This window comes from Mustela lutreola, chromosome 8 (genome assembly GCF_030435805.1).
Source record: "Mustela lutreola isolate mMusLut2 chromosome 8, mMusLut2.pri, whole genome shotgun sequence".
Lineage (NCBI taxonomy): Eukaryota > Metazoa > Chordata > Mammalia > Carnivora > Mustelidae > Mustela > Mustela lutreola.
The window spans coordinates 148,776,511-148,799,770 of NC_081297.1; the positions used below are offsets into that span (position 1 = coordinate 148,776,511).

General features: G+C 53.8%; 1 protein-coding gene across 6 annotated transcripts in view; it reads left to right on the forward strand.

Annotated features, from left to right (window-relative positions):
• Positions 1–23,260, forward strand: part of TBC1D22A (TBC1 domain family member 22A) — a 297,090-nt gene that overhangs the window by 165,663 nt on the left and 108,167 nt on the right. For all 6 annotated transcript variants that reach the window (XM_059187298.1, XM_059187302.1, XM_059187299.1 and 3 more), the window contains one exon: positions 18,587–18,662. In XM_059187298.1, coding sequence (XP_059043281.1) covers positions 18,587–18,662 — 76 coding nt within the window. The remainder of the gene's footprint in view (positions 1–18,586; positions 18,663–23,260) is intronic.

The following is a 23,260-nucleotide window of genomic DNA, read 5'->3' on the forward strand; positions in this document are numbered from 1 at the left end:
CGGAGCGTGTCAGGCAGAGGCCTCCCAGGAGCTCCGTGTGGGGTACAGGGTAGACCTGGAGGGGGCGTAAGGCACGTGCTCCTGAGGACCCGATTGGGGAATGCGGTGAGACTTGGCAGAGGGGAGACGGTAAGGGGCGGGGTGTAGAGCCCACAGCAGGGTTTGGGTGATGGAGATTTTCTGTGGGCCCTCATGGGGTGGGTTCATTCCAGAGATGCCCCAGGGGTGGGGACCGTGGAAGACGCTTACATGATGTATTCTCCAGATCGGGCCCTGAGGTTTAATTTGCGGAATTAGCCAGTGTGACTGTGTGGGGGAGAACGGGGCGGCCTCACCTTACATTTATTGACCGAGGAGCGACAGAGCGAGTGGAGGCCCTTCCCGTAGGAATGAATAGGAGCCTTGTTGGCGTTGGACAGAGAAAAACACGCCCGCTCGGTTCGGGCCCCGGCGTGGGTTTGTCACCCCTCCATTGTTGATGTATTCACACGTGTTAGTCTCTCTCCCGAAACGGACGACTTTTTCTTCCCCTTTAGAAAAGGGATTGAATGATAATGTGGGACTTTATAAATTTCAAATGTCACTTCTCGGATTGTGAGTGATGGAATTCCTGCCATTTAAATCCAAGATTATCCTGCTTCTATTTGTGAGTAAAATCAGCCGTACACTGGAAGTGACACTGGCTTTTCATTTCCCTGCCGAGGGTTGCCATCCGAGGGGATGGCCTTGGACCAGAGTGTGTGTGTGTGTGTGTGTGTGTGTGTGTGTGTGTGTCTGTGTGTGCGCGCGTGTGGCACTCTCCAGGCACGCGCACTCACCATGCCCTGCACACCACTGGGAGCCAGAGCCTTGACGTGAGCAGTGTTGAGGGTGCCAGTTACCAGCATGGGGGACCCGGGGAGGTCTGTCATCCCCTGAGATGAGGCGAGCTCCTCTGGGGGCTGTTGGGTGTGTGCGGGTGTCCCTGCTGCTTTGTGTGGACAAGGGGACAGAGGAGCAGGAGGAAGGACGGACCGGGTGTCCGCGTCCCAAGGAGCTGGAAGCTTCTGTTGCTGTGTGTGGGCTCATACTCCTGGGCTTGCCTGGACTTCGTCGCTGTCTGGACCACACGAGAACCATCTTCCTGGAGCCCCTTCTCAGCACGTCACTGCCCTGGTCGAAAGCCACCAAGAACTCATGCTTGCGGCCCTGTCAGCCTGGCCTTTGCCTGTTCCTTGCACGTGAGGAAGTTCAGGGCTGTCTGTTGTGTTATGCTCAATCCACATGCCAGAGAGACCACAGGGAGTCTGGGTCGCTGTGCCACATCTGTGCGGCGGCTGTCCCGCTCTCCTCAGCCGCGGTGAGGGGGCCTCCCGCCGTCAGCTGGTGGCCACGGTGGGACCACGGTGCGGCAGTGACGGCTTGTGTGCCCCGAATGGCTCTTGAGCGTCACAGCAGAGCAGATGCCATACGCTGCACGCACACAGATCCCTTGCCTGGGGTCAGAGAGCGTTTGCAGGGACCTGCCTGTGAGCCCCGGAGCCTGTGGTTTTCTACTCTGCTCTATAACCGTGTCCAGCTGGAATGGGTGGAAATGACTTCCCTTTTGCTGGGTACGTTCTAGACGGCAAAAACCACGTCTGTGTGTTGGGGTCCCCTGGGGGTGTCAGTCTGGGACTCTGTTCTGCATTAGGCCGGAGCGTGGTGAGCACCTGCTGTGTACGGGTGCTCTGCACAGCCACCGACCTGCTGTCCCCGTGGGGTGCGTGTCCTGGTGGCCAGAGGTGCAGGGAGTGGGCTGCAGACGGAGGGCAGAGTTCTGGGCGTTCTGGGGGAGGGGCATCAGAGTTGTGGGGGTTGGGGTGCTCTGGTCACAGGACGGTGACAGACGAGGCCCGAGGAGAAGCTGCACCCTCCCTGCTGCACATGTCTGGAGGCGCTGGGTGATGTTGAGCAAGAAGTGTCTGAGATGGGGAGCCTCCTCGCCGAGGCAGAGTCACCCAGACCCAGGAAGGATGACCCCACTAGTGGGTGCCGGTGGGTTTGAAGGAGCCATCACGGTAATGCCAGAAGGTAAGGTTTTATCGCCCTGGCGAGGGGTAGAAATGAGATAAAGTGGGGCCTGCGTAGGGACACCCGGGGCTGCTAGAAGTAGAAGTACAATGGGTCTCCTGCCGAGGCGCTCACGTTCCGTGTCTCGGGGCTACTTTAAAGTCTTCCAGAGTCCCGAGGAGCTCAAAGAGCATTGACTCATGCAGGTGAGTTCTAGCGGCATTTGCTATGTTAGCAACTAGAGATCCTTTAAAAAATTTAGTAATTTATCTTAAAATAACAATGATGAATCCGTTAGAGGCTTTATTATAAACAGCGTATCTTGGTGGTAAATGAATATTTTCTGAAACGTAACTATTTCGTGAGAAGGAAGGCCCCATAGTCCCCTGTGGTCAGGCGGTCTAAGGTCTGACTTCCCGGGAGACACCGGATTCTCCGTCCGCAGACAGATGTGGTTTCCGTGGGAGCGTGTGGAAACGGTCGGGCCTCCCACAGGCAGGGCGTTGGGAGAGGGAGGGGGGTTTTCGTTACACTCTCCGACCACCATGGGTGTTTGCTCGTGGACACTAGGACACAGCTTAGCACGAGGTGGCTTCCTGCAGGTGCCCTGCCGCGTGACGGCTGACGCCATGTTGGCCGCCATTTTGTGCTCGGGGACGTCCAAGTCCGTTGGGCTGTCTGGCATTTGGAGCGGGTGTTTCGTCCACACGTGGTTCAGTACCGTCGGACGCTGGCCATTTGGGGAATATGGGCTGATGGAGGCGTGCCGACCTTGTAGACGCTGCCACGCTTCATCGCGCCGTATCCGTCTGGGCGCGTTCCCGCCGTCTCGTCAGAAGCTATACGCCCAGAGTGGCAGACAGAAGTTCTTCAACATTCAGAGTTTGGCTTAAATGCTCAAATATTATTATTGGCAACGCATAGTGTCGATTGTTTTCCTTGAAATGACAGTCTTTGTTCATTTTTGGGAAAGTGTCTGCCAAGTACCCAAGTTTGAATAACCCGTTTGCCTGTTAGTCATTTCCTCTAGCGAAAATGAGGTTTCTGGAAGAATGCGATCTCCTTCCGCTCCGGCTCCAGCAGCCGGCCAGGGGCGCTTGAGAAGAAAGCAGTGTTCTTTGGTGCTCATCTCGAGCGCTGTCTGTGCTCTTCCCGCCTCGCCACACCGGGTGTTGAAAGATGGTTACGTCAAGGTCAGGATCTGATGCAATAGTAATCCTAAAATTAGGAACTTCATCAAGAACGTCCTTCAGCGAAACTGCCTTTTTTTCCTTTTTCCACCGTGAGTGTGTGGCACTAAGAGTACAGTTTGTCACACCACCTGCACTCAGGCCAGTGTGTCGCCGTCTCACCTTTCGTGTTGGCCGTGCAGGCAGCGACACAGCCATGAAGGTAAGTACCGCTGCTGTTGGTAGGAACATGGTTTTGCTCTCAGGGACTGCTCGGAAGGGTCTCATGGATGGCGGCAGTGGGGTGACTGTCCCCGAGAACTGCCGCCCTGGGGGCTGCTCTCCTGGCACAGGCCTGCGATTTTCCCACGGAAGAGCCCCCAGAAGGTGAGCTCACGACGGAAAAAGAACGAGGCAGAGAGCGTGGCCTGGAGTGAACTCAGCCGTCACCGTGGTTAGCCTGGACTCACCCGAGGGACTCGGCATCCTGCGGCAGTGACGTGACTGGACCCCAAACAAGTCATTACCATGAAGAACAAGGCTCTGAGAGAGGAGCTCACAGGTTGTTGGAAAGAGCCCGACAGAACCTCTGGCTACCAGACTTAGGGTCGCTGGCATTGACAGTTCATCAGACACAGCGGATGAGGGTTAATCGAAGTAGAAGGAGAAATTCCGGGGGTGGGGGCAGCACCGGGGGAAGGCGTGGATTTGGAAGAGAGCTTAGGGCCGGACAGAAGGGACAACAGGCCCCGGATGGGAAGACATGCTGCGGGAGCCCCGGTGCACACACGTGGTGGCCTGGAACTTTCTGGCACCTGTGAGAGACATGGGCTTTTACGGTCACTAAATAAATCTCAAGAAAGACCACACCTTAAAAAATCACACCTGCAGAAACCAGTGTACAGCCCCTTCGTGCGGGAGGTTGGAGCGAACGTCACGGGAATGGCTGGCGACGGACCGATGAGTTGTCGGGGCAGACAGTTCGGGGGAGGCAGGCTGCGGCAGGAGGAGCAGAGGCCGGTGAGACGGGCTGTGTTCGGTGTTCCGCAGGGGGTAGCTGTCAGGCCAGCTGCATTTGCGAGCAGGATCCAGCCGTACAGTGCTCACAAGTCACTCACCTAAAACACGAGATTCCTAAACGGCAGGAAGGAGGGAGTTGGGAGAAACGCAGCGGATCAGCACTAACCCAGATGGGAGCTGGGCGCCGGGTGGCTCTTCCGCACTAGGACAGGAAGTGGAGTTTCAGGCAGAAAGCATTATTTGGGATAAAGAGTATCACGGCCGAGGGACGAGTGGATGCATTTACCAGGAGACACCATCCGCCATGACATCACTGTGCGTGCACGGACAGCAGTGCCTCTTGTCAGTGTGCGTGTGTAGAAGGCAGGGGGGAGGGGAGAGGCAAGAACTTGGTGGAAGTTCCTGAAGATGCTGTCAGTGGCAGACGCTAGTCTGGGTTCTTTGCATTTGTTCACTGCTGGTGTCACTTCGGTTCCCCTGCAACGTGACTGTAAGGTGCTCCGGCCGTGGGGCTAGTAAGCTGCGGAGTTGGGATTCAGACCCGCGGAGTCAGGCCTTAGCTTTCCTGCCTCTCCGCAATTAGGTCAGGCAGGAAGAACTTGCAAGACTGCGACTGACTTGTTCCCCAGACCACATAGGGTTGAGCTACTGGCCGTGTCTGGAACCCCACGCCCAGCTCACCCAGTGTGTTCCCTTCCTTCCTATGTGTATGGGACATTCTAGAAACAGACGCGCTGGCGGTTCCCACGGAGCCGTGCAGACCAGGGTCGGGGATTGGCTCTCCTGCTGCGCTGCGACTCTGGCCCGTGGACTCGCCCAGATTCCCTGGGGAAGCGGGGAGTGGGCCGGGGTCCAAGGCTGGGCCGCCGGGTCGGCTTTGGCGGCTCCGGGAAAGGCCCATAACCAGGCCTGCCTGGGCGTCGGGCCTGCTTGCTCATTTCTGATGGATGGTGTCCTCACACTTGGGGTTCGTTTAGGGGATGTTCTTTTTATGGAGGGGCCTTAGTGCTGGGAGAAAAGGAAGCAGCTGCCTTTCCGGGTGAAGTAGTCTCACGGGAGACTTGGTTCGCAGTGTGGTGTCTGGGGGCTGCTGCTGGCTCTGGGAGCGACCAAGGGAGGCCATCGGCACGACCCTTAGCAGCGGCGTGTGGGGCTAGAGAGGGGCCATCCGCTGCTGTGAGCCCCCGAGAGGGGGCGGGGGGCAGCTGCGGCCTCTTTAGGGGTCTGGTGTGGTAATGAGCGCAGGGGACTGAATGCCCAGCCGTGCACGGACAGCCCTGGCCGGGGAAGAATCCTACCAGGAGCTCGTTAGGAGGTCTAGGTGGCAGATCTGGGTGGAAGTCACCCGCCCACGGGACCTGCTAATTAATCTGATGGCTGGTTTTGTCTTGACAGTGAGTGTCATTGGGAGAGGATCCTTTGTTTCGTGGTGGTGTGGGCCGCGTGGATCTGCCTGGCAGGCCGTGTGGGGGAGGTTCGCTCAGTGCGGGGGTGGCCTGGGCTGGCTGGACACAGACGGCTTGGGGGACAGGACCCTTGGTGTGGAAGCCGTGGCCGTGGGCTTCCGTTCTCTGTTCTCTGGGCTTCGGTGGTGAGTATCCTCAGTGCTGGGGAGGGACCCCCTCAACCCGCTTTGATCCTTTGACCCTGAATGCCTCTCAGGCGCAGGTGTCTCACTTAGGGCCATGGTGCGTTTCTCTGCCTTCGCAGCCGGGCCCCTGTCCGCTTCCTGCGTCTGTCCCCCGTGTGCCTCCTTCTTTGGGTGCGGTAGGGGTCCGGCCAGAGACTAACGTTGGACAGACAATCTGGTGAGACGTGGCTCCGCGGCAGGCGTCGCTAGGGCCGTGGGGAGGCGTTGGGGTGTGGAGCCCGCCGGAGCCCCTTCTGTTGGGGACCGTCTGCCGTTGGGATGCGGTGCTGGTGCCCGCTGGCAGGTTCTGGACGCGGCTCTGTGTGGCGGGGAGGCCTTCCAGGCTCTTGGGGGGGCTTCTTGGGCCTTTCCCGTCGCTGCGGGGCCCCGCAGCCCTAGCGCCAGGGCTGTCGGCGAGCTCGTACCCGCTGAATTACGGCTGCCCCGCTCGCCTCCCTGCCGTCCACGATTCCTCTTGGCTTCATTACTTAACAGGCCGGCGTCTTCGGGGAGAAAAGGGCCGCTGCCTTTTATAACGAGTCTGCTCCGTCCTTTCCTCGGGGAAGTATTGCTCAGTTCTGAGAATCGGTCGGTGGCCTGGGAGTGACCGGGTGTTGGGGAAAGGGACTGCGTTATCCTGGCACTTGTCAGAGAGAAGCCTGGAAACAGGGTGGCGTGGCGACTCGCCGAGAGGATGTCTGGGCCACTGCCAGCCCTGTCCCTGGTCGGGGGGAGGCTATAGGGCCCGCTATCCCTCAGATGTCGCTGCTGTGCACCAGCTGTTGAAGATAAGGCCGCGGAGGAGAGGGGACAGTCGTATCACGGGAAACCAGAGCGGGTGAGGGAGCCCTTGGAGAGTTTTCTGTACCGAGAAGGATAGGGGCCCACGGCACTCTTGGACGGTGGCCCAGGGTCCTTAGAAATGAGCTTTACCCAGCCAGAGCCTGGGGCGGCCAGAGGCCTGGGGGCGTTGTTCCCCAGCTCGACTCCGGGGACACAGAAGAAGTGGGGAAAGGTGGCTGGGAGGACGCTCGCTCTCCTTGTGCCCAGCCCCGTGGCTGGAAGAGCCAAGCAGGAGGCAGCCGGCCCGCGCGGACGAGCTCCTCCGTCAGACGTGAGATGGGTCGTGCTGCGCGCAGGGAGGAAGCTCCAGAGACGGCTCGTGAGGGCCCTCGTCGGTAACACGGAGAGTTCCTGGCAGCGATTTAGGAAGGTTTATTAAACAGATGAGAGTGTGCTGGTTACTGGGCTGCAGCAGAAGATTCATTAGGAATGAGTCATTGAGCAGCAAACACTTTAAAAATGAAAATTAAAAAAATTCAGTTCACAATAGCGTTGAAAAACGTCAAATCCGTGTCACTGCCTGAATGAATAGTTCATTCCTTTTAATTACCAAGTAGTGCTTCACCGTGTGACTCTATCACAGCTGGCTGCTCCGTCCTTCTTTCGGTGGAAGCCACGCTGTTTCCGGCCTTTGGTTGCTGTGAATAAACTTCTCGTGGACGTTCATACGCACGTCTTCTTGTTGACGTGGCCTTTATTTCTCTGCTGGTGCCTAGGTGTAGCCTCGTAGGGTCATGCTGTGGACGTGTGTTTAGTTTTTGTGAAAAACAGCCCGGCTTCTTTCCCAAGCGGGCTGTACTATGTAACACCCCCAGCAGCCATGGGTGCGAGCTGCCCCACACTCCCATTCTCGGACTAATTTGTGCTAGGATATGTGTGTGTACTGCTGGGATGTGCGTGTACTTTTTATCTAACAGTAACCTAACTTAAAGTTTAAAATCTAATTTAAGTAAAAATCCTGCCCCAGCATGCCAGGGGATTATCCTTTGTTTTTCTTCCAGAAGCTTTATAATTTTTTAAAAAAGATTTTATTTACTTATTTGACACAGAAAGGGAGACAGTGAGAGAGGGAACACAAGCAGGAGGAATAGGAAAGGGAGAAGCAGGCTTCCCACCATGCAGGGAGCCCGATGCGGGGCTTGATCCCAGGACCTTGGGATCTTGACCTGAGCCGAAGGCAGACGCTTAAGGACTGAGCTACCCGGGTGCCCCAGGAAGCTTTGTAATTTTCATTTTGACTTTTTAACTTGACTTAATTTTTCTGTATGGTATGAGGAAGGCAGAGTGGTTCATTTTTAAAATACAGGTTTCCAAGTTAGCATACTAGCATCATTTGTCCAAAACAGTTTTTTCTCCCCCAGTAGATTGCTTTGGTCCCTTTTCTGAAAATCAAATGATTATATAAATGTGTGTCTATTTCTGGACACCGTGTTCTGTTCCATTGATCTATTAATGCATCTCTAGGCCAGTACGTACTGTCTTAATTACTGTAGCTTTTCTCAGAGTCTCGTAGAGAGAGTTCTCCAACTTTGTTCTTTTCCAAAATAAATTGACAGGAATATTTTTGGTCCTTTGCATTTTTTTTAAAAAAAGATTTTATTTATTTATATGAGAGGGAGAGAGTGAGCACACGAGTTGGGAGAGAGGGAGAAGCAGGCTCCCCGCTGAGCAGGGAGTGTTGACGTGGGACTCCATCCTAGGACCCCAGGATCATACCCTGAGCCAAAGGCAGAGGCTTCACCGACTGAGCCACCCGGGCATCCTGGTCCTTTATGTTTCTATATGAAGTTTATTGTTAGTCATTTCCTACCAGAAAAGCCTTAGAAAAAATAGTAGGAGCTGGGGTTTGAATGGGATTATGTTGAACCTATATGTCAGTTTTCCCAGAATCAATAGCATCAAAAATACCAAGTTTTTAAAACTTAGACATTTAAAAATTTATCCTCACAAACTTTTTGTCATTCTCAGTGTGTTGGTTTTGTTCATATGTTGTTAAATTTATTTCTGAGTTGTCTGGGCTTATGGATGCAACTTTAAATGGTATAGCTTTGTAAATTTTGTTTTTCAAATTTTATTGCTGCTATGCATAAATATAATTGATTTTGTAAACGGATGTCCTTCTCTATCTAGCATTGTTGTGTAACAAATTGCTTAAAATTTCCCGACGTAAAGAACGATCTTACTATGCTCACAGATCCTTGCAATGAGAATTTCAATCAGGACGTGGCGTGTGTTGCTTCTCCGTGTACCACGTGTGGGGCCTCAGGTGGGGAGACTTGAAGGTGGGTCCAGGCTGGTGCTTAGGGGCTGGAATCCTCTGGGGTCTCAGCGATACATGTGGGAGCTCCTGGTGCCGGGGCTCAGGCAGGGCGGAGGGGGTGGGCCGAGACCGGGACTGCAGAGTGACTGCCATCTCGTGGCCTCTCCCTTGTGGCCGTCGGATAGTCAGACTTCTTACATGAGAGCGCGGGCTGCCAGGAAGATTTGCGGCCAGCAGCGTGTCGGGTGCGTGTTCCATGACTGGGCCTGTAAAGTCACAGTGTCACTTCCCTGTACCTTGGTTGAAGCCATAGTAAGTCCTCCCAGATTCAAGGAGAGGGAAATGGGACTCGGCCCCTTGGCACAGGAGTGGCGTGGCCCCACAGTAAAGGAGCGTGCAGGATAGCAGGGGCTGGCGTGGCCACCTCCGGAAAACGTAATGTGCCTCCTGTTTCTGGCGATCTCACTGAATTCACGGGCTCGTCCTGCGAGCTCTCCGGTGGGTGCCTTAGGAGTTTCTGCGTACACGATCGTGTCATCTACAAACAGAGCCTTCCTCCTCTCCGTGCCGTTGCCCAGCTTTTGTTTCCTTTTCTTCACTGGCTGCACTGTCAGGGTCCTCGGGATGGGAGCCTGGAACCTCCTTCCAGGCACTGCTGGGGAGGGCGGGGCTGATCCAGGCGCTCAGCCTTAGGTCCGATGGCGGCCGTTGGCTGTTTATAGACGCCCTTTTTCCGGTGGCTGCCGACAGTGCCACTGCCACAGCCAGGGAGTCCGTATGTTCAATAAGCTCCTGGTTTACCCCACTAGGTCTTTCCGTTCGTGGAGTACCGGGATGTGATGGAGTAAGAGGTTGAGGGTTGACTTCTTATGACCTGGAGGAGGAAGACCAGGACGTCAGATGATGGTTTGCTTTTCCGAGTCTTTTGAAAATATTATGAAATGATATTTTGTCAAAGGCTTTTCCTTCTGTTGAAGTGATCATGTGGTTTTTCGTACTTACTCTGCTAACGTAGCGAAGGACCTTAGTGAACTTTGTTAGGCTGACCTGCATTTCTGGGAAACTCCAGTTTGTCCTGAGATACTAGCCTTTTTCTGTATTTCTAGATTTTGTTTGGTAAAGATTTTCACCTCTCTGTGCATGAGGAATATTCTGTTCTACTTTCTTTTCTTCTAATGTTTTTTTCTTTTTTTACATGAGAGAAATGGTGGCCTGTCTTTCCTGAAAGAGTTGGTGTAAGGTTAGTATTATTTCCTCCTTAAATATTTGGTAGAGTTCCAACCCTGAAGCCATCTTGTGCTGGAGCTTTCTTTGTGGGAAAGTTTTAAGTATAAATTCAGTTTCTGCTCTAGGTAGCGTCCAGATTTTCTCCTTCTTCTCTTGTCATTTTTTTTAAAGCGTTTAAAAAAAAATATTTATTTGAGAGAAAGAGAGAGTGAGTGAGAGCACAAGTAGGCAGGGCAGGAGGCAGAAGCAGAGGGAGAGAGGACATGACCGGGGCGCGGGGCAGAGGGAGAGGGGGAAGCAGACTCCTTGATGAGTCCTCGGGAGCCTGATGTGGGGCTCAGTCCCAGACCCCAGGATCATGACTTGAGCCAAAGGCATATACTTAACCAACTCAGCCACTCAGGTGCCCCTCTTGTCAGTTTTTTAAAAAAATATCTTTTTAAAAGATTTTATTTATTTATTTTTAAAGATTTTATTTATTTGACAGACAGAGTTCACAAGTCGGCAGAGAGGCAGACAGAGAGAGAGGGGGGGAAGCAGGCTCCCTGCTGAGCAGAGAGCCTGATGTGGGGCTCGATCCCAGGACCCTGAGATCATGACCTGAGCCAAAGGCAGAGGTTTAACAACTGAGCCACCCAGGCTCCCCAAAGATTTTATTTATTTATTTAACAGAGAGAGTCACAGTGCGAGAGGGAGCACAAGCAGGGGGAGTGGGAGAGGGAGGAGCAGACTCCCCGCGCAGCAGGGAGCTAGATGCGGGGCTCGATCCCAGGACCCTGGGATCATGACCTGAGCTGAAGGCAGATGCTTAACAACTGAGCCACCCAGGTGTCCCCCTGCTGTTGTCAGTTTTAATAATTTGTGTCCTTTAAGGAATTTGGTCATTTTAAACAAGTTGTCTAATTTCCGGGCATATTGCTTGTAATACTCTAATTCCTTTAATGTCTGGAGGAGCTCTTGCGATGTCTTTTCTTCCCAGCGTTAGTGATTACATTTGCTGATATTCTGAGATCGGTCACGCGGTCTGTTTTGGTGACTATCTCATGTGTCCTTGGAAAGAATGTGTGTTTTGCTTTGTGGGGAGAGGTTTTCATAAATACCAGTCAGGTTCGGTTGGTTGATAGTGTCAGTGCAGACTTCTCTGCTTTTACTGATGTCCTGTCTCCGTTTTCTATCCGCTACTGAGGGAGGACTTCTGAAATTTTCAGTTACGACGGTTGATTTGTCTCTTTTAGTTTCGTCAGGTTTTGCTTCACATGATCTGTATCTCACTTATTAGATACACACACATAGAATTAGCTCTTAGGTTTTCTTGATGAATTTATATGTTCATTATTTTTATTGAGTGCTACGAACTACTTCTCACTATTCCTGGTCATGTTCCCTGTTCTGGAGTCCACTTCATTGGGTATAACACGGCCATTTTTGTCTTCTGTTGCCTTCGTCTTGGTGCATCTTTTTCTGTCCCTTTGCTTCTGATTGGTGGGTGCCTTCCTATTAAAAGTGTGTTTCTTGTAGAGAGTATATACTTGGATTTTGCTTTCTTTAAGCATGTTTAGTTCATACACATTGATAGGTTCCCAGGGTAGTATTTGTGTGCCCGGGGCTTAGGCTGCCACCTTGGTATTTATTTTCTCTTCATTTTATCTTTTCTTATTTCCTCTTTATTCCCCATACGTTCTTTTGGATGAACTGAGTAATTTTAAAAATTAATGGACTTCATTTTTTAGAGCAGTTTTAGGTGTATAGAAACACTCAGCAGAAAATGCAGTTTCCCTGGGCTCCATCACCGTGTCCTGATGGACACCGCTCCTCGTCTTGCCAAGATTGTGCGTTAGTGCGACGTGTTTGGTGCAGCTGATGCGCCAGCGTTGATCTGTTACTCCTGGCCGGAGTCCGGGGTCGATATGAGCGATCCCTCTTGGTGTTGCACCTTCTCTGGGTTTGGACTAATGGATGTCCACTGTTAGAGTCGCACAGGGAGGTTCCAGGGCCTTAGGCATCCCCTGTGCTCCCCCCAGCCCTCCTGTCTTCCCTCAGACCCTTGGCAACCCCTGGAGTGGCTGAAAACCGGCCTTTAGCATTGCCCCCGTTGTCAGAGTGGCGGACAGTGGGAGCCCTGGGTGCTGCCTCAGGACTGCGTGGGAGCCTCCATCTTCACTGCTGTCCCGTGACCCGTGTCACCGTGGCAGGTAGGCATGGGAGGGAGCTTCCAGGTTCTGTAGGTTCAGCGCTGACTTAGCATGCCCCAGTGCCTTATGGAGCGGCCGTCCCGGTCGCACTTACTGGTGAGAGGACAGGAGATCAGAGAAATGAAGCTCGCGCTAAGGAAGTGAGGGGTTGGCTTGATCCGATGTGACGACACTCCTCCGCCCGAGTGTGGTCTCGGAGACACGCCGTGGAGCTCTGTCCTTGTGCTTGTCCTTCCCCTCTTCCCTGAGACTAGAATGAAGACGTTGAGGGTGTTCGTGTAACCAGTGCCTCTAAGCTTGGAGGGACAGCTAATGTGATAGATGACATAATCAAGATTCAGAATGAGTTCAGCTGCCCGGAATGCCGCCCGAGAACCAATCAAGGGAGCAAGCTAATAGGAATAAATGAAGAGCCCTATGTTCAAGTTCAAAAACCCAACCAGTAATATAGGTCGTCGAAAGCAGTTTGCATAATTTGGGCCACCTGTGTCTTTGGTGGGAGGCTGTCCTCGTCTTTTGGCCTAGATCAGGGGGTCGGTGGGGCCGCCGACTCCCCTGCCGCCGCTTTGCCCCTTGGTTACTCTGTGCCCTGCGGCCAGAGATGTCTTCTCCGAGTGCAGATCTTGTAAGCGTGGCGGGTCCCCATCTCCGTGGCGGTTCCTTCATGCCATGGCTGTGCCCTCCCCGATGTCCCCCAGCCTCAGAACGGACCCCCTCACCTTACCCGGCCTCCTGGCGGTCCCTGCAGCTGTCCCGGCCCTCGTGCCCCTCCAAGGAGGTGCCCCGCTCTGGGCCGCTGCCCGGCCTCTTCCGCGCCCTGCCCCGTCTTTCCGCAGCCCTGCTCAGCCTTCGCATTCGCGGCCTGGGCTCCCGATGGGGCTCCCTGTTCTGCGCCATGAGGGCAGGTGGGCCCCGCACGTGGCAGGGGGCCCTTCTCATGCACTCGCTGTCCTGCGTGAGGATCATTTGCTTAACGGATATCTCTGTGCACAGGAGGGCCCTGATGGGGCCCCTTTTCTCCGACTATGTCAGGGCACCCAAAGAGCAGCCCAGGGTTTGGCGCCTCTCGGGTGTCCGTATACGGTTGTACTCACGGCCACGATTCGTTGCGGTGCACGCAGGCAGAGCAGAACCAGCCGGGTGGGGAGGCCCGGAGGAAGGCAGGAGTAAGGTCCCCCGTGTCCCGTCCCGGTGGAGGCATGTGGGACGCGTCACATCCCCAGCGGCGAGTCGTGGCGGCCGCCCTGAAAGGCCCACCTGCGAGGGAGCTCGCTCTGGGTTCTGTGGAGACCTGTCACCTCGACGCCCTCTGCCTGGCACTTTCCAGAGCTCCAGACTCCCAGCAGGAAAGCAGTTCAGCATAAGCTACACTGTCGGCCGAGGCCCAGTGAAGCTTCTTATTTGTTCGGGAATGACGGCGATGCTCCCGAGCCCGCGGGTGTCCGGCACTGGCCGAGGGAGGGCTGTCCCTCCTGAGGACGGCTGTCCCAGCCTGCTCTTCTGTGTGCCAGCTCTGCCAGGACGCAGCATGTCGTGTGGCCCACGGCGGGTGCAGAAGTGGTTCTTGGGGAGATGAAGGAGCTCACGGTGTGACCCTGTTCTGCCGTGGACTGGACGGCGACATGACGGGCAGTAGCCGGGGTGATGTCCCGATGTTTGACACGGAGTGCAGCCGCCGTGGGTGTGTGCTCTCTGACCTCTGCGCAGCCGGGGGCCCTGTGGGGCACTTTGTCCAAGGCTGTGTCCAGGGCCTGGGGGCACCTGCACGAGATGAGGGACACGGAGGTCTTTCAGGCCATTGTTTGCAAAAAGGACGTGCGGGGCTGTTCCAGAAGCAGGTCCAGAGGGTGGGGAGAAGGGCACCGGTGGTTTCGGCTCGGAGAGAAGCCGTGTTCTGGGGAGGGATGCCAGAAGGCAGATCCATGGTCGGGGGCCCACTGAGGCCCTCCTCACAGGTGCTTGTGGGGCTGCCACGCTGTAGCGGGGGTGGGGGACGGTGTAGCACGCTCCAGCTCAGCCCCCTGTGAAGTTAGTCTTCAGCTCGTCCCTGCGGTGCTCCTTCAGAGAATGTTATTCCCCCTTTCTCCCGAGGAGCGCAGACGGTGCTGTTCGCCTTCGCCGAAGCCGGGGGGGGGGGGGGGGGGGTGGCACTGGGCGTGGGCGGGCCGTGCGCGCTTTGTCGGCGGATGCGGACTTGGCCTTCCGCGGAAGCTTCCCCAGGTCGCCGTGTTCCTCAGACCTTTCTTCCTCTGGTCGTAAGTTTCGTAGCGCGCGTTCTTTTTTAAAGACAGAAAATCAGATCTCAGTTAGGAAGGCTAAGACTGTTTACTTGTGGGTGATGTTGTGACTGTTCATACTTCCGTGAACGGGTAGCGACCTGGGCCCAGTCACGGCTTCCCGCAGCAGGTGTCGGCTGCGCCAGCTGCGTGTGCAGGTGCGTGTTTGGATGGGGGCTGGGGCAGTGGCCTTGAGCAGGCAGAGCCCGTGGGAGGCGCTGTGCTGCTGTGCTGCTGGGATCTCGCTGCTCCGGAGGCCCCCCCGCCCCGCCCGGTCCCCAAGGAGGGCCCGAGTCCCACGCGTCTCCTAGAGGGGCTGTTGCTGGGGCCACAGAATGTTCTTTCCCTCTTATATCTTCTCAGTCCTTGCTGTGCGTTCCAGAGGCTTCCTGGCCACTGAGCAGGGCCACCCACCTCCTGGGGTTCCTCTGTTCACCTCTGTGCCCTTCCCTGCTGGGCTCTGCACTCTGAGCCCCGTCTTGCCGTCTGGGTTGGAGCCCCCCTGAACGCTGGTCTTCTCTGCCTGGGACCCAAGTCCAGAATGCCAAGACCACAGCCCATCTTTAATCTCTTCTTCTCCTCTCAAAACACAGAGGTTTTTAAATTTTTTTTATTAATTTGGAGGCTCTCAGGTGTTATTCTTTTCTCTTTGTTTGGATTTCTAAGAAAACCTATCTTCCATACCTGGGTTTTGAACAAATTGAGAAATAAAACAAAACAGTGGCAGATGGAGACCGAAGAGTAACTTTTATTTCTTCTAAATGAGAATCTTGAAATCCTATCTCAGTGTGAGCGCCAGACGTACCGGCTGACCGAATCCTAGGATTACCGGGCTCACGCACCCCATCAGCGCCAGCACATCCTTGGGGGCTGCAGAGCCTTCGAGGGGGCAGCCTGCCCAGAGTGTAGCCGGCTCCAACCGCTGGGAGAAGGGCTGAGCCGCAGCCTGTCCGTCCTGCCGGCTCTAGCAGCGGATAAGTTGCTTTCCTGCGGCGAGTGTCCTGGGGATAAAGAGAGGTCCAGGGGTGGTGCCAGACGATTCCCCTTGGAGACGGAGAGGAGGGGCCCTTTGGGATGGACCAGCTCCCAGGGAAGCCGTCGCCCCATTGCTCTCCTGAGACCACCGGGGGAGGGTATTAGAATGCTCCCCTGATGGCTCCGGAATTTGTCCGAACCGAGCGTCAGGGAAATAATCTGCAAGGCCCCTGCCCAAGGCTGCAGCTCCCGCCTCCAGCGTGTTTCCCTCCCCGAGCCGGATCCATGAATGTCGTCTGGGCTGGCTCGTCAGAATTTTCTGCTGCGAGGCCAAGGGGTGGTGTATAAACTTTCACCAAGGCAGTATGCCCTGCATTTGAATATAAATCTCCTTCTGTTTTCCAATTTCCAGGGAGAAAGTTTAATAAGTCTCAGAGGCTAACCCTTGCAAGCTCGAGTCCAAAACCCCAATTTCTTACCCTGTTGAAGTTCAGCTACGTTAAAGCTTACAGTGTGTCCTTAAGGGACACCCATGGCTCCGTTAGGCCCCGAAGTCCCACCCATTAAACCCAAGTCCCTGACTGCCTTCTCCAGGGCTGGATTTAGCAGGACCTGCAGGCCTGTCATCAGGTCTAGGAGACGGTCACACCAGGCCCCCATGGTGCCACCCCTGGGGCACCGTCCTTTGTGCCTTGGCATCGCTCCGGGTGAGGTTGGTGGACGCTGCTTCTCTTGGTTTTGTGCTGGCAGAGCTGCCACGGTTTGGAGCCCAGAGCCCGTCACCCCAGATTTACGTGGGGGAGACCCCCCAGCGAGAGGGCAGGGCCCACTCTGCCCATTTCCTGCGCCAGCGGACATTCCCTGATGCCCCGTAGGAGATTTCGGTTCTGTGCCCCAGAGGCTGCCGCTCGTGCCCCAGCTCAAGCTGCCGGCTGCGCCTGCGTGTGGCTCGTGACTGTGGGCGCGGTGAGTGCGGCAGTGACTGTGCAGGGGCTGGGGGCAAGGACCCCCGCACCTGCGTCTGGCCTCCCGAGCTGCTCCACGCTGAGTGTTCCACCTGGAAACCCCCGTCGCGGATTCCCGAGTGGGCCACACTGGGTGCTCTTGCTGCATCCCCGGGGCCGCCTGACAGCCACTGTCGGTGCCACTGGTTGCTCGGTATCCCCTGTGGTCTGGACTCAGTTCTGCGGGCACGGCTCCTTGTTCACGGGGCTGTCTGCACGGCCGACTATCTGAGACAGTGCATGTCCCTTCTGGACTTGCCCTCTGCCTCCCTTCTGGGCCCCGAATGCAGGCTGAGATGTGGGGGGGCTGCCCAGGAGCTATCCCTGCTGAAGGGATGCCCCCCTGCCCCAGTGCCTGTGGTGTGGGGCAGCAGCAGGAGTGCTCCCCACGGTCCACAGCCCACGGTGACTGCCTGGCGAGCTGTCTTGCCCTGCGCCTTGCCTGTGTCACCTACACCTTACAGAGGCCGGGGGTCTCACTGTCCTTGGCACAGCTCGTGCAGCTCGCCTGGTGTCGCTCCCTGAGGACGAGCCCTTTCATCCCCGCACTGGCCCAGCACGGGCCGCGTGAGCACTGGGGCCGAGGCCTGTCTGCTCTCCGGAGTCCAGGATCGGCCACGGGGCTCCAGATTCTCATCTTGTCCTTTTATCTTGTGGGTCCTGGGGGCCCCAGGGACGAATAGCCCCCAGGCCTGCGGTGTTCATTTCCTGCAGCTGCTGAAACAAATCGCTACAGGCTCAGTGGCCGAAAACCACTCAGGTTATGTATTCCCTCACAGCTCGGGAGGACGTGTGTCTTGTGGGGCGGACTCAAGGCGTGCGCCAGAGGCTCCAGGGAGATCTCACAGCCTGAGCTTTTCCCAGCCTGTGTCCTTTGCCTCCTGACCCCTTCCTCCATCTTTAGTGTCACTGCGGCAGGTCGGGTCCTTCTCACGTTCCTGTGGACCCGTTGGGACCCCAGGACTGCGGTGGGCCCTCCGCTAGTCCAGATAAGTCCCTTTGGTTGGTGGATTGGCCCCTTTGTGCCCTTTGGCAGGTTCCGGCATAGGCTGTGGACCTCTTTGGGGCTGTCTCTGTCTTGCCTGTGTGTCCCTGCGTGGAGGCCTGTGCCTTCGGAGCCCAGCAGCCCTTCTGAAGGTGACGGGAGGCTGGCTGAGGCCCCGCCCTCGTTCCCTGGCGCCTCTGGTAACTCGGGCCCTCCAGCACCGCTCCTACCTGGTTTCCTTGACACCTCAGAGCAGACCTAGAAGACAGCCTTGTTCTCTTGGCGTAGACGGCCAGTGGGAGCCCGGAGAGGTGATGTGGCTTGCCAAGGCTGTTCAGTTCCCGAGTAGGAGAGCGGGGCTCCTTTCCAGGTCTGTTGGACCGAGGACTCATTCGGCTGGACACCTACCCTTGTTTTCCTGTCTCGGTTTATCTACTCCTTCATCTGGGCTGACGGAGAGTGGTCACATGGTCCTACTTCCTTGTGCAGTGGCTGCGTCCTTGGCCTTGGGACTGGGGGTGGGACGCTGACACCTTCAGCACCCGGCCTGGGCGCTGTTCTGCGTCCGCTCTTCCAGCACTGGAGAGTTCAGCCCCGGCGAGTGCCCGCGGCCCAGGTGGCGGCCACCCACGGCTTCCAGCACACACTTCTCAAGGAGCTGTCCATGCCCGTGCCTCTTTGTTCCACGTGAACGTAAATGTCTGCATTTACGCAAAAAGATGCTCCGGTAGATGGTCCCCGAGTCGGGTGTTTTCGCCCCCTGATGTCGGGGAGGCCTGGTCCTGACCCCAGATGGGTCTGTGCCACGGGCGGGCCCTTGTGACGGGGCCTCGTGCCGCGTGCACGGGTGGCTTGGTGGGTTCGTCCCGCTGTGAGACCGTTCCCCTTTGTTCCGCCCTCTTCTCCCCTCTGGAAGGTGCGGTTTGGGTGTTTATTTTCTGTGCATATGATATTTGCTGTTATTTTTCCCGTAGGACAACTACACGTTTGCCCAGCCTGGGATTCAGATGAAGGTGAAAATGTTGGAAGAGCTCGTGAGCCGGATTGATGGTAAGGCCGCTCCCTGTGGGCCCGGGAGGAGGCGGTGGGAGGCTCAGGACTTGGCTTCTCCTTAGTGAGATGCTGTCCTCACTCAGCCTGGGGGTCCTGGGGCTCCCGCAGGCCAGGGCCTTGCTTTCCTCTGGGGGGGCCACTGGAGCAGGAGCCTCTCCCCTTCGTTTTTATTAAGGCAACATAATCAGAATTCAGTGCAGGCGCTTTGCAGGGAGTAATGAATGCGCTCCAGGAGCGGGCAGCTCTCACTCCTTATTAAGCCCGATGATGGTCATAATCTGGGCGACAGCATGGTTGTTTACGGCTGTCCTTTGGCACACTGTTCCCTGCCTTTGTGCATCATTTTGCTATCAAGGATGCTGGCATAATTTCTCCATGGAATCCAATTAATTACCAAGTCTGGAAATAAAATCTTTAATATTATAGGAAAATTATAGTGTGTGTTCGGCCGTTTTAGATTACGCTTTCATATTTAAGTGGGGGCTTTGAAATACCTTTTACCTTCATTCTTAAAATAATTTCCCCTATGATGTGCTGATCGTCATATTGCAATAGCAGAGTTTAATTAAATGGAAGTAGGGAGATAGCGCCTGCCCATTCCCAGCACCGTCTCCCAATAGTTCGTTACATTAACGAACAGAGCGTTAACGCAGCGATGCCAAGCAGAACCAGGCATAGATCTGCGGCACCGACTGGGTGGTGGTGAGGTGCAGAGAAGAGGGGGCTCTAGCATGGAGGGCCTCATGCGAGCCCGGCAGGTGATTTTGCCGAACGCGCAGAGAAATCGTCCTTCGCTTCCAGCATCGCCGCAGGGGTGTGTCTTCCGGCCGGGCCGCCGCGTCCCTCGCTGCCTCACTCCGGTCATCATCTCCCCAGAAAGCCACTTGGTTTGGGGAACTTGTGAATGACATTGTAAAATGCAGTCGTACAAATTATAAACGCCATTTTGTGGCTTGATTGAATCTGATTTTCGACCAGGGATCTAATGGTTGTTACCTCATTTCTGTTCGGAGGTTTTCACGGTTCTCCCAATAATACTTGATTTCATTCAGTCTGTTGGCTGCTTTCCAGCCTGTCTGCTCGAGACATGCTTCTGCTTGTGGGGAGCTTATTCTCCGCCTCGCAGCGAGACCTCGGGGAGGCGGCTGGCTTCTCCCCGTTTAGCGGGTTCACAACTGGCCCCATTCTCCATTCTCCGAACTACGGTTTGCAGTAGGTGTGAATTACACTTCCGGAGCAGGTTCTTCTCTTCCCCTCCTGTCCCTTAGAAGGCGTACTTTCTGTTTCCGTGGAGGTTTGGAAGTCGTGGTTAGCGCTCATCTGTACCAGTGCCGTGGTTTGGGGAGACGCTGGAATGGATTTTCTCCGGTGCTGTGGTTCGGCAAGAAGCACACTGAGCCTTCGCCGGACGGTTTAAAAGAGCAGCAGCAGGGACTGGAGCAATCCCAGCCCAAGCTGTGCTTTTCTGTAAATCACATTTCCAGTGCAATTTCTGAGGAGGGTACCTCCGGCCTTCAGTTTTTGCCTTAAAGGATCCGTTCTTCACAACAGAGAAGGTTCCTTTATGTAGTAGATACGTAAAATATGGAAACGCTGTAGCCGTTTTGTGTCTGTTCTTCTGATGAAACCTTAGATGCCCAAGCTTTCCAAGCAGGAAGTGCACCTAGTGGACAGGGTTTGGGCTCTGTGGCTGCGGGGCACCCAGGCCCCCCAGCGGCCCCTTGGGAGAGCTCCTGCAGACCTCCGCCGCGGCAAGTCCGCCCTCCCCGCTTTCATCCCTCACCCGCTAGAGAGAGAAATTGTGCACTAGCAATTTCTGCATGGACTGTAAAGATTTTATTAAGGGCAGGATATGTTAGGAAGAAAAATTGCTTAAAAAAAACCAAAACCCACTGCTTTCTGTCTGCACTTTGGAAGGACGGCATTGATTCACACCTTCTCGGCCCTTTGGTGAGGGCTTGTTGATTAAGAACAGTGACGTCAATTGCATGAATAAAACTGGAAAATTCACAAACATGGGGAGATTAGACAACATGCTGCTGAACAACCAGAGGGTCAAAGAAGAAATCAAAACAGACATCCAGAAATACCTTGAGGCAAATGAAAATGGAAAAGTGACATACCAAAATTTAGTGGGCACAGCAGAAGCAGTTGTAAGAGGGAGGTTCCCGTGATAAATGCCTCCCTCAAGCGATGAGCAGAGTGTCAAGTAAACAACCCAGCTTTCCTGTCAGGGAGCTAGAGAACGAGCGGACGAAGGCCGAAGCTACGAGAAGGAAGGAGCCCGGGTTAGAGCAGGAATAAATGACCGGGGCAGGTAGTAGACAAGGTCAGTGAGACAAAGAGCCTGTTCTTTGAGAAGGAAACAAAGTTGACAGACATTTAGCAAGACTCACCAGGAAAGAGAGAGAGAGAGGGACTCAAATAAGACCAAAAATGAAAAGGGAGATGTAATTACAGCTGTTGCCACGGAAACAGAAAGGGTCGTCAAAGATGCTGTGAACAAGTATATGCCAGCAGAGCGGACGGCTGCGAAGAAGTGGGAAATTCCGATTATCCAGCGGCCAAGACTGAATCATAGTGAAGGTGCGGACCTGAACACCAGGCCCCGGGCTAGCAGGGAGCCTGATGTGAAGGAGGCAGCAATTCAAAGTCCAAGTTTCCCAAGAAACACAAGTCTAGGACCAGGCAGCTTCGCTGGTGAGTTCTGCCAAGCATTCAGGGAAGGGTTGATACCAGTCCTTCTCAAACCCTCCCAAAGAACAGAAGGAGGAACTCTTCTGAACACAGTATCCGAGGCCAGCATTATCCTGATGCTAAAACCGGACCACGATGCCACACACAAAAAAGAAAATTATAGGCCAGTATCCTTGATGAACATTAGTATAAAAGTGCTCAATGAAATATTAGCAAATTGAATTCAGCAATATAGTAAAAAGATCACACTCTGTGACCAAATTCGGCTTATTCCAGGCATATTTGGACTATGGAATCCATAATCCAAATATGGTTTGGATTATAGACGCATAGCAGTCAGTGTGGTCTACCACATTAACAAAATGAAGGATAAAAATTGTAGGATCATCTCAGTAGATGTAGAAAAAACATTTGATAAAATTCAACATCCATTTATGATAAAAACTCCTAACAGAATATAGGCATAGAAGGAACATATCTTAGCACAATGAAGGCCATCTGTGATAAGCCCACAGCTAACATGACACTCAACTTTGAAAAGCTGAAAGCTTTTCCTTTAATGTTGGGGACAAGACAAGGATGTCTACTCTCACCACTGTTTTTTTGACACAGTATTGAAAGTCCTAGGCAGAGGAATTAGGCAAGCAAAAGAAAGGACATCCCCATTGGAGAGGAAGAGGTAAAATTGTCACTGTGTGCAGGTAAGAGGACATTATGTATAGAAAACCTCGGACTCCAGCAGAAAACCTGTTAGAATTAATAAATGGGTTTAGTCAAGTTGCAGGATACAAAATCAGTGCACAAAAGTCGGTTGTGTTTCCTTACACTCAAACCATCAGAAAGAGGAAGTTAAAAAAACAAGAAAGAATAAAATACTTAGGAATAAATTTAACTAAGGAGGTCAAAGACCTGTGTATTGAGAACTGTAAGACATTAATGAGAGAAGTTAAAGAAACCCCCCTCTCCAAAAAAAAGAAAAGAAAAGGGAAAGATATTTGGTGTTGATAGATTGGAAGAATTAAGGTTGTTAAAAGGCCCAGACTCTCCACAGCAATCTACAGATTCATTGCAATCCCTATCAAAATTCTAGTGGTGTTTTTTTAGAGAAATTGAATAAAGAATTCTAAAAGATGGACGGAAGCACAGAAGGCTCTGCAGACAGAGCATGCCGTATGAGGAAGAAGAGTACAGCTGGGGGCATCACAGGCCTCGATTTCAAACTGTGTTACCAAAGCTATAGTAGTTAAAACAGGATGGTATTGGCATAAAATCAGACACGTAGATCAATGAAATAGAATGGAGAGCCCAGAAATAACCCCACACACGTATTGTCAAATAACTTAACGACGAAGGAAGCAGGAATATACAATGAGGAAAGAACAGTCTTTTGAATAAATGGTATTGGGAAAGTTTATATAAAAGAATGAAACTGGACTGATCTTTTATACCATACACAGAATTAGCTCAAAGTGGGTTAAAGACGTGAGTATAAGACCTAAAACCTTCAAACTCATACCAGGAAACACAGGCTCATTGACATAGGTCCTGGCTATTATTTTTTGCGTCTGTTGTCAAAAGCGAAAAAACAATAAACAGTTGGAACTGTATACATCATACTAAAAAGATTCTGCGCAGCAAAGAAAACCGTGAACAAAATGAAAAGGCAGCCTACTAGATCTGAGAAGATAATCACGAGTCACATATGTCTGATAAGGGGCTAACATCCAAAACATATAAAGAACTCTTATAACTCAAGAGCAAAAAAAAAAAATCTGATTAGAAAATGGACAGAAGATCTGAGTAGACTGGTTTCCAGAGCAGACCTGCAGGTGGCCAGCAGACACACGTCTCACTGTTACCAGAACGGCTGTTCCGGAGAAGGGAGCCCCTGTGTGCCG